Raw genomic sequence first — 11,438 nt, 5'->3', positions numbered from 1 at the left:
TTCTGCAGCCAATGAAGATGCAGATGGAGGCTGATAAAATGACGAGTCAGTGTTCAGCTGGGACAGGTAGATGTAGGAGAGTCAGCAGCAGACCTCGTAAACCTCCAGATGGGATGTGTTAACAAACTTTCAAAACAGCATCACCTAGTATAACTCTGATTTCTCTCTACACATCCAAACTGTCTGCAGCTCTCCCAGTTGATCTAGCATTCGCACAGAATCAGCAGTGTTGATGATTCTTCCACCTCAGATTGTTTTATAGATTTTTCATTTTCTCTTCCTACTCTGCGATTCTCTTGATCTGATTTGAATTGTTCCGTCTAAATCTGGAAAGAAATACATCTAAAAAACTTCAGCTCAACTGGACAACTAGATTGATTATTGTTTGACAATTGTATATTGTTTACACAGAATCTTTGGATTCCATCATGTTTTTAGGTTTTTCAGTTCTCTCTTCAGAGAAATGAGCCGCCTCTGCTCTTTGTGAGATTTGTTTGATGATGTGCTTCTTGTTAATATTTGATTTTTCTTTTGTATGTATTTCCTGATAAACCTTTGGAAAGTTCTCAGGCACAAAGAGAGGACCCACTTCATGTTAAATGTTGAAAAATATGCTTCATGATGCTGTATTTTGGATTGCCGTAGAAGAACACCTGAACCTCTCTGTTCTTAGACTCTGGACTAAGAAAGGCAGAACTTTAGGATAGGACAACAGAGAGGGAATCCCTCCACTACAAACTGCTGACGGGCATAAAGTGAGAACATCACGTTTACCTGGTGAGGGCTTGTAATGTTTTTATCTCCACGACTCATTCACAGGTGTTCCCCCGGTTGCTTCTCTCTCTCTATATTGGATATATAGCGAGTGTCGATGAGTTTGAATTGAAGTGAACCTTTTGGCAAATTTGAAGTCAATTCCTTCAGCTTTTTTTTTTTGACAGGTAAAAAGAAAACGTGCGATATATCTACGTACCTCCAAAAAACACATAAAACAGAGCCTCATAATGTAAGCTGTGTGCCTTGATAAACTGTGCAGGTCAAATATAATTACTGCTGCTTCTCTGCTCTCACAAAGCCTGAAACTTATTTTGAATATTATATACTTAAAGTGATACTTCGTGTTTTAATTCTCTGACTGATCAAACTGTTCACACATTCAGAAGTTTGAATGTGATCGTTGGGTAAACATTACAGATCATGAACTCCTCTCCATAAAAATCTGTATTCATGGTGAGATAACATGAATGATATGATGAGTTGAATAACTGAATTAGATGACGGGCTGTGCTGGATTTATTTTAGTGTTTGATCAGATAGAGCAATGGGCTCTGTGCAGTGATTTCATTTAGGTTGTGGGCTTCTTCTTTGTTTACAGGACAATCATATCTGAATTTATTTGGCATTCATTTCAAGCATTTCTTTCAGAAACACGCCCTGCTGTTATATAGAAGTTAACCACGCATTTGATTTGGAGTTTATGTTTCCAGGCTGACTGAACTCAAACGCAAATGGAGAACATCTCCTCTCACAAATATTTCATCCTCAACAGTTTTAATGAACTTGGTGCCCTGAGGCCGGTCCTCTTCTTCCCTTTCTTCATCATGTTCGTCCTGTCACTGTTGGCTAACTCCCTGCTGCTGTACGTCATCATATCACAGAGAAGCCTCCACTCACCGATGTACATCCTCATCGCCGGCATGGCCTGCGTGGATCTGAGCCTTCCACTGTTCTTCGTTCCCAACATGCTGCTGAACTTCCTGTTTGACTGGAGGGGAATCTCTCTGATTGGCTGCCTGGTTCAGATGCATTTTATTCATTTTGTTGCATCTTTTCAGTCCTCGCTGCTGGTTTGGATGGCCCTGGACCGATACTTTGCCATCTGCACTCCCCTCTACTACCATGAACACATGGCTTTACCAGGGTTCTTAAAGTTTATCATCCCACTTGTGATAAGAAACTTCCTCCTGGTCACACTGTTTGTCAGTCTGGCAGGAACTTTGTCATTCTGTGCTGGAAATGTGATGAACCACTGTTTCTGTGAGCACATGGCCTTGGTGGAGCTGGCCTGTGGAAGTACCAGCATGAACAACCTGACTGGGTTACTGACGGTGTTCCTTAACCCTGTGGCTGACTTTGTTTTTATCACTGCCTCTTATGTCATCATATTCAGCTCTGTGCTGACTTCTGGAAAGTCAGGTGTCAAAGCCCTTCACACCTGTATCACTCACATCGTGGTCATCACTGTCAGCCTGACCATCGCCCTTGTTGCATTCCTGTCGTATCGGATCAGAAACGCTCTTCCTGCAGCTGTTCGTGTTTTTATCAGCACCATGTATGTGCTGTTCCCGAGCTGTTTCAACCCAATCATCTACGGCATCAGAACAGCTGAGATCAGACAGCACATTGTGAAGACGCTGATTTTGTGTCACTTTAACAGAACTGCGTCCCATCCCTAAGAAACTGTAATAAAATCTGTTCTAAACATTTAAGGCCACCCAGTTTCATGACAAAAAGAAGATAGATTATAAGTAAGGTATAACTTGTTTTTAAAATAGTAATGCCTGAGTAAAATTGTACAAATCCACTTAGTACTGTTATATCAACAGACTAACAAGACTTGATGTCTCAGAACATTATTCAGTTACACACACAGAGGGTAACTGCTCTCTATCTTCTTCAAGATCACTTACTGTTGTTTAAAACTTCACAGTAATAGACAGCTTGTGTAGAAAAGCATTTTGGAAAGCACTTGTTGCTTGACCAAGTCATGAGATCCTGTTTTCTCTAACAAAAAAGGATTTATTTAAACATCACTCTCATTTCAATATAAATCTGACTGAACGACAGTACTTATATTTAAAATCATACTACTTGTTTTTCATTTTATTTCACAATAATGGATAAAATATGCAATTTTAAATCAGTTTTGATGTTAATGTTGTTATGGAAGGCATCTCGCGACCCCCCTCTCAGTGTCTCATGATCCCGATAGGAGTCCCAACCCCCACTTTGGAAACCACTGATGTAGAGTCTGAAATCCACAAATACAACTTATTTTAATGTAAAAGTGGGCGTGGCTGTTTTTCCTCCAATGAGTGGATTTTGTACAAAACAAAGTTAGTTTGATTCTTCACAGGCTACCTAAGGCAGAGGTTAACGTTCACAAATAAGGTTCTGGGTACCCCGACTTTGAAACGCTCTCACAGATTTTCCTGCAGGAGTTTAATTTAAATCTTTTTATACGTGTTATAAGAAACCTTCATGAACACAGCTGTGAAGACATTTCTTGGTAAGGAATGAATTCCCAGTTTTTTGTGATATTCACTTACTAAGTAGGAGAAAGTGTTTGTAAAAGTGAGTTTGAGACACTGTGGAGCTTTAGATAAATCACACATCACTTACCTGTGCACAAAATAAAATCTCAAACTCCACATCAGAAGGTTTTCAGTCCCAAACCAGGATTAAACAACTGGACAATTTTCTCCAACAAATATAAAATAGACAATAAGAGTACAATTACAGTATCATTCAAATATAAAAGAAGTGTTTATTCTTTAAGATGTTACATATCACTGAGGATTGCAGGTTACATTTATTTATATTTAACACATGCAGTAAACATTGGTGCACATGTTAAATACAAAGTAGACGCCATGCATACAAGTTTCTGTCCGTGGCTAATTGCTACTCCTGTCCCTGTCTCGGCTTTAAGGATTAAAACAGAATTACAGAAGCTGTGATGCTATACAAATAAAGAAACATTATAAGCACAATACAAACAAGAGACTAAATGAGACCAAACAGTAAAACGATTATTCTAAGAGGAAACGTTCAATGCTCACAAACTTGCATCAGTTTCAGCCTCTGTTTTACTTGTGTCTTAAAAACCTTGAGCTCTGTCAGTTCTTTTAAATTTCAGATGATGTGTAACTCGGGTGTGTTCCCCTTACTGAAAAAGATGACTGACCAAATGTAGTTCTGTGTTTCGGTGTTCGGTTTGTTTACAAGCCGACAGTTTCTGGAGCAAAGACGTTTTCACATTTAAAAATCAGATTTAAAAAAGAAAAGTTTACAAAACTGTCAAAACTCAGTATGTTGTGTTTGTTTAGAGCGATGTGACGGTGCCTTCTGACTGATTTCTGATCCTTTACTTTCAGAGCATGTTTATATAATGACCTGATAGGTGTAATGGTTGTTTGGTTGGCCTGTCCCCAAACAGTTATACAGTTTAAATAAATGAGCAAAAATCATGGCGTGCATAAACTGCTGTGCTGCTTTAAGCGGTCTATGTTTCTGACTAAACAAAAACAGTTTACATTTCTTTTGACAGTTTCATAACTTGTTCCAGTTTGTGAAACTTCAACTGAGAATCTAAAATAATACCTAAACATTTTAACTCATGAACCTCTTTTGTCTCTTTCTATACTTTTATTGAGAAAACACAGACAGATTTATCATAGTTTAAGATGAGATGATTACTAAAACCAAAATGTTTGAGGTGCAGAAGGTTACTACTTTCAAGGTATTCTGTAAGTTGTTTGGCAACAGTTTTTTCAAGAACCTTTGAGAATGTGAGTAAGATTGAAATTGGTCTGTAGTTAAAGATCCGGTCAGGGTCTCCAGCTTTAGGAATTGGGGTTATAATTGCTGTTTTCAATTCCAGTGGGAATTATTAGTTCTGATGGATAAGTTGATTATATGTGTAACTGGTGTTGAAAGAAGAGCGTGATTAAATATTTCAAATCAAAGTGATGAAATCAGAATAATTCTTTAGTTTGAAACAGAGTGAACAGAGTCAGCTGATCTTCAGTCAGCAGAGTTTCTCAGACTGACAAATGACACAGAGACACTGAAGAACCACGAGACCTGATCCTAAACCCAGGATAGAGAGGTTCAGTGAATGTGGTGTTGAAGGTGTGGAGGTGGATCAGTGTGTCAGAGGAGACTCTGTAGAAGGACAGAGAGCTAGCAGGACAGTCCACATACACTGCTACTCTGTGAGAGACAGAGGAGGAGGAGAAGTAGGAGGAGAAGGGGGAGGAGATGTTTGTTCTTCTGTCATTGTGCCAGACAGAGTAACCTCCATCAGAGCAGAACAGACTCCAGGACTGATCATTAAATCCAAACAAACATTCATCACTGTTTCCTCTCCTTCTGATTCCTCTGTAACTCACTGATACAGAAACATCTCCTCTCCACTCGACCTCCCAGTAACAGCGACCAGTCAGACCAGTCCTACACAGCAGCTGAGGCCAGATGTCAAATCTGTCTGGATGATCAGGATATGACTGAAGCTCCTCCACATGTGTCACCTTCCTGTTGTTGTCAGACAGTTTCAGGTCTCTGCTCACTGTGTTTGTGTCCAGTTCCAGCTCACAGGCGTCTGATGGAGAGAACAACAACACAGCTGCAGGTTATCATCTGTTCATTCATCAACAACTTTACTGACACTTACTGAGAGTCAATCAAACTTACAGTTCATATTCTGCACTGAATGATGTTTGGCACTGAAATGTAATAATCCACTTCTAATCTAGTTCAAATGTAGTTACCATGGCAGTCAGGATGAATGAAGATCCAAATCAACAAACACATGCAGTGAATAAAGTCTGACTAATCAAAGTGCAGCACAAAGAAGCTGTGAACCATCTGCTGTCTCCAACTGTTCTGTCCTCAGAGGTCACATTCAGCACAAACAGGAGCCTCATTTCCACTTTCACTGTCACACACAATGTGATGTAGTCACACCCTGAATCATCTGTGTGCTCATCAATCCTTGTGTCTATGGCTGGGGGATCAAACTGTCTCCATAGGACTTTGGGAGACGATGTCAATAACAACAATAAACTTTGTACATTTTACTGGATGTGTTGTAGCTTGAAATATTGACCAACTCTAAACACATATTTATTATTGATCTTCATGGACTCTAATGTCAGATATGTTGGAGTTGGATCACTGTGTTCACTTTGTGTGTTTTGATCTGAATTCTAAAATCTTTCAATCAGAGACAAAAACAGAAACTAATTTCTTTAACTTGAGTTCAAAAGTGACGAGTCCTGTCAACAAATACAAACATAGACATTTCATGAAGTTCAGGTGGATTTGATCCAAATGATTTGATGAAAATAGAGCCAAATGTAATCTGTAATTGTCTTTAATTCATCATTGATGGTTGTCAACACAAACTGTTTCTGTTGTCATTGAAGGAAAGGAGCCTCGAGGGTGGAAGTCACAGAGAGTAATGATAAGAAAGGAGGAGATGAAAACTCATCACGTCCAACAGAAATGTATTTTTACAGCACGCACTTTTTGTGACTTCCAGTTTAAAAGAAGAACTGATCCATCCATGGAACTGCTCGACCTTTGACCTTTACTGTCTGCACAGCCAGAAGACTGCATATTTACATGTTTATGAAAATGAACATAAAATCAAAAATTATTTCTGCTGTTTTTAAAGTTGAAAATGTTTCCATGAGCTCGACCAGGAGCAGCCGGCCAGCAGCCAACATCAAAACCATAAATGTCAAAGTCACAAAATCTGCATGTTGTAAACATTTCTGTTGAATTTCTGTGATGAATGGTGATTTTCTAATCACTCATCATTTTTATTTCACTTGACATTTTTCATTATTTAATATTTCAACTCTCATGAGTTTCCATCACCCTCACTTTTATCATCACTTTGTGTTACTTCCAGCCCTCATCCAACATGTGCTGCTGTGTTCTGATGAGGAGAAATGAAAACACACTCACACTTCCTCGGACCAGGTTTCAGTCTGTGCAGTCCACCATGGTCCAACCTGGAGGAAGAAACCAGATCAGAAGCTACTTTATACATCTAGATTTAAATCCAGCATCAGACAAGAAGCAGAGTTCATCATTCAGAAACAGTGAGACAGCTTCTGTGTGTCTGTCTGTACCTCAGTGTCTCCAGTCTGCAGTGTGGATCCTCCAGTCCAGCAGCCAGCAGCTTCTCTCCTCGTTCTCCTGGATGATTGTAGCTCAGGTCCAGCTCTCTCAGGTGGGAGGAGGAGCTTAGAGCTGAGGCCAGAGACGCACAACCTTCTTCTGTGATCAGACAACCTGACAGACTACACACACACACACACACACACACACACACACACACACACACACACACACACACACACACACACACACACACACACACACACACACACACACAACTTCATATTTCACATTCTTTATTCCAGCCGCAAAGTCAGTAAAGTAGCTGTCATGCTCTCTATGTTGATCTCCGATGTGCAGACGCGTACTCGACTGCACGTCTCTCTCTCTCTCTGTCTCTCTCTCTCTCTCTCTCTCTCTCTCTCTCTCTCTGTCTCTCTCTCTCTCTCATGTCGTGTAGCATATTACGACATGATGTACAAGAGTTAATTGTGAAAGATAGTCCTGTGTAGTGTGACCGCGGGCCGTGCCGGCCAGCGTGTGAATGGCGCAGTGAGGGGGCCAATCATGCTTAGGTACGGCATGGTACAGATTGCCAGTGTGACCTGAGAAAACATGATCTTAGAGCTGCACACTAACCTGAGAGTGTCCAGTCTACAGAGAGGACTCTTTAATCCAGAGGACAGCAGCTTCACTCCTGAATCCTGCAGGTTGCTGTTGCTCAGGTCCAGCTCTCTCAGAGTAGAGGACTGGGAGCTGAGGACTGAGGACAGAGCTTCACAGCTTCTCTCTGAGAAGTTACAGCCACTCAGCCTGAAAAGAAGTTGTTTGGTTAGTCAATCAAAATATCAAATGAACAGTAAGTACATGCAAGCTGATAAGGTGAACATTTGCATGAACAAGTCCTGACCTGAGAGTTTCCAGTGTACAGTGCAGAGTCTCTAAACCACTACACAGCAGCTTCACTCCTGAATCCTGCAGGTTGTTGTTGCTCAGGTCCAGCTCTCTCAGACTAGAGGACTGGGAGCTGAGGACTGAGGACAGAGCTTCACAGCTTCTCTCTGAGAGGTTACAGACACTCAGCCTGAAAAGGATTCAGAAGAACACAAATGAAAGCAATTAAAAACAATAGTTGTTATTTCTGAATAAAGAGAACTACATTAAACCTGGATAGTTATGTGGACACATACAGAGCTTTGTTTGAAGCTTTGATCACAGGCAGCAGCCTCAGAAGAGCCTCCTCTGAAGCAGAGTATTTCTTCAGGTCAAACACGTCCAGATCTTTTTCTGATGACAGTAAGATGAAGACCAGAGCTGACCACTGAGCAGGAGACAGTTTATCTGTGGAGAGACGTCCTGATCTCAGGGACTGTTGGATCTCCTCCACTAGAGAACGATCATTCAGTTCATTCAGACAGTGGAACAGATTGATGCTTTTCTCTGCAGACAGATCCTCACTGATCTTCTTCTTGATGTACTCGACTGTTTTCTGATTGGTCTGTGAGCCACTTCCTGTGTGTGTCAGCAGACCTTGTATGTGATTCTGATTGGTCTCTAGAGAAAGACCGAGGAGGAAGCGGAGGAACAAGTCCAGGTGTCCATTTGAACTCTTTAAGGCCTGGTCCACGGCACTCAGATAGAAAAGTGTTGGGTCAGGTTTTTCTCTTGATACTTCAGACCTGGATGTTGTTTGTTCTTCTGACATCAGATTGACTCCAGAGTTGATGAAGGTCAGATGGACATGAAGAGCAGCCAGAAACTCCTGAACACTCAGATGGATGAAGCAGAACACCTTGTCCTGGTATAGTCCTCTCTCCTCTTTAAAGATCTGTGTGAACACTCCTGAGTACACTGAGGCTGCTCTGATATCGATGCCACACTCTGTCAGGTCTGAGTCATAGAAGATCAGGTTTCCTTTCTGCAGCTGCTCAAAAGCCAGTTTTCCCAGAGACTCAATCATCTTCCTGCTCTCTGGACTCCAGTGTGGGTCTGTCTCAGCTCCTCCATCATACTTGATGTTCTTCAGTTTGGACTGAACCACCAGGAAGTGGATGTACATCTCAGTCAGGGTCTTGGGCAGCTCTCCTCCCTCTCTGGTCTTCAGCACATCCTCCAGAACTGTAGCAGTGATCCAGCAGAAGACTGGGATGTGGCACATGATGTGGAGGCTTCTGGATGTCTTGATGTGGAAGATGATTCTGTTGGCCTGCTCCTCATCTCTGAATCTCTTCCTGAAGTAGTCTTCCTTCTGTGGGTCAGTGAACCCTCTGACCTCTGTCACCATGTCAACACACTCAGGAGGGATCTGATTGGCTGCTGCAGGTCGTGTGGTTATCCAGAGGCGAGCAGAGGGAAGCAGTTTCCCCCTGATGAGGTTTGTCAGCAGCACATCCACTGAGGTGGACTCTGTGACATCAGTCAGGGTCTGGTTGTTTTTAAAGTCCAGAGGAAGTCGACACTCATCCAGACCGTCAAAGATGAACACAACCTGGAACTCTTCAAACCTGCAGATTCCTGCTTCTTTGGTTTCAGGAAAGAAGTGATGAACAAGTTCCACCAAGCTGAACTTTTTCTCTTTCAGCACATTCAGCTCTCTAAAAGTTAATGGAAATGTGAACTGTATGTCCTGGTTGGCTTTGTCTTCAGCCCAGTCCAGAGTGAACTTCTGTGTTAAGACTGTTTTCCCGATGCCAGCCACTCCCTTTGTCATCACTCTTCTGATTGGTTCATCTCTTCCAGGTGAGGCTTTAAAGATGTCTTCTTGTCTGATGGTTGTTTCTGGTCTGTCTGGTTTCCTGGATGCTGTTTCAATCTGTCTGACCTCGTGTTCATCATTGACCTCTCCAGTCCCTCCCTCTGTGATGTAGAGCTCTGTGTAGATCTGGTTCAGAAGGGTTGGGTTTCCTGCTTTAGCAATCCCCTCAAACACACACTGGAACTTCTCCTTCAGGTTAGATTTCAGTTTTTGTTGGCATACTGCACCAAACGTTCCTGAATAAAGAAAGAACTGAAATCAATGAACAGATCCTGATATAGATCACATGACTATCTGAGTTTTTTAACTTTAAACCTCTTCGTCCTTTTTCTAAAATGCTAAATCTGTTAAAATGTTCTTACTGCTCTGCAGACGGGCAGCCAGCTCCTCCTGCTTCATTCTCCTCAGGAAGTGGAGAGTGATCTTCAAAAAATCCTCTTTACAGCTTCTACCCTGCTCTTCATCCTCACTCTGACTCTCTAAGCATTCTGGGTAATCTGGACTCAGAACCCTCTGGACTCTCTTCAGCTTGTTCTTCACAAAGGTGACGATGTTCTCCTCCAGCAGCTGGAACAGAAGGAGACACTGGATATTTAATATAAACTGGTAGAACTCAACATGTGGTTCATCTGTCAGTCTGAAGGTCAGCTGGTCTAAACCATAGACTGTAAATATTACTGGACAAACACTGACCCGTCTGTTACGGAGGTATCAAATGAGTCTAATCGACTGCTGCATCCATATTGGAATTGCAGTCTCAATGGGGTCTCAACCTAGCAACAGCGTTAAGGCGGGACTTAACTCCGCCCATTCAGTTCGACGTTCCATTTCACAGCATAGCTAACGGCTACGGCTGCTATCATCCCCTACGGCTTTCCTGCTTGTCCTGAGAAAACTCTATAAACAATAAGTTAACATTTAACTTTTCTACAACACAGTTAAAATGAATTATCTTCAACCCAAATATTTAATTAAAGTCTTAAAACTACACTTTGTTGAATATACAACTATGTTTATTAGTTATTTGTCAAAGCAGTTAGACTTTGTCAGGGTTAGCAGAGCAATACATTAACAAAGTTTTATCATAATATGTAAGAAACATTTTGAGGCTAATCTTTACATTTAAATTCTCACATTGTGTTACAAATCATTACGTGGGTGTAAGAACATGTTTAAGGATAAGAAGTCTGTTTTAAACGATAAAAGACGAGAGCTTTGGCATCTTTTTTCTTTTTGTTGTTGTTGATAAAACTACTGTTAGACCACAGACTGTAAATAAATATATGAGACATCCAGAAAAAATCAATATTACAAAGCATATAGTTCATGTTACTGTTCTGACAAAAAGAGGAATGTCTGTGTTTTATATTTACTGATGTCAACAGCGATGAGGTGAACATGACAATTGAAAAATAATTATTTAGTATTTATGATAAGACATTTGTTTTCTATTGAACCCTGTGAAGTCATGGAGTCTGTGGACAGTGTCAGCTTCACACCAAAAACTTTCAGTATTAGAAAAAATAATGTTTAAGACTGGCATCTATTATTAGGAGTTGTAGCTACCTTGTTCAATATTATTCCTGCAGATGTGGCTAATAATAGTGATGTGTCGTTCGTGAACGATTCGTTCAAAACGAACGAATCATCTGGGTGAACGGACTGAACTGAATCACTTACTGAAAAGAGTCGTTCATTTCTCAACTTCAGTTGCGCTCTCCTCTCTCCCGTCTCGTTTCTCTCTCTCTAGACTGCAAGAGTCTCTCAAAGC

The 11,438-nt window shown here is 41.1% G+C and overlaps 2 protein-coding genes across 5 annotated transcripts in view; one reads left to right on the top strand and one right to left on the bottom strand.

The window, feature by feature from the left end:
* Positions 1-1,370: 1,370 nt before the first annotated feature.
* On the top strand, positions 1,371-2,633 carry LOC110002489 (olfactory receptor 52K1-like). The gene has a single exon (XM_020658096.2). The coding sequence runs from the start codon at positions 1,509-1,511 to the stop codon at positions 2,454-2,456; it is 948 nt and encodes a 315-aa protein (XP_020513752.1). The 5' UTR covers positions 1,371-1,508; the 3' UTR covers positions 2,457-2,633.
* An 894-nt stretch (positions 2,634-3,527) lies between these two features.
* Positions 3,528-11,438, bottom strand: part of LOC110002497 (NLR family CARD domain-containing protein 3-like) — a 46,211-nt gene continuing 38,300 nt past the window's right edge. For 2 of the 4 annotated variants that reach the window (XM_065960128.1, XM_065960125.1), the window contains one exon: positions 3,528-4,965. In XM_065960128.1, the coding sequence (XP_065816200.1) occupies positions 4,824-4,965 (142 nt within the window). In that variant the 3' untranslated portion in view covers positions 3,528-4,823. Of the gene's footprint in view, positions 5,384-6,756; positions 6,804-6,923; positions 7,095-7,551; positions 7,726-7,822; positions 7,997-8,102; positions 9,904-10,029; positions 10,235-11,438 lie in introns of all 4 variants that reach the window. The other 2 variants (XM_065960130.1, XM_065960129.1) reach the window with 2 other exon arrangements.

Source organism: Labrus bergylta, chromosome 11 (assembly GCF_963930695.1).
Source record: "Labrus bergylta chromosome 11, fLabBer1.1, whole genome shotgun sequence".
NCBI lineage: Eukaryota > Metazoa > Chordata > Actinopteri > Labriformes > Labridae > Labrus > Labrus bergylta.
Note: the sequence above shows the minus strand (reverse complement) of the source record. Positions and strands in the feature narration are given on the sequence as shown.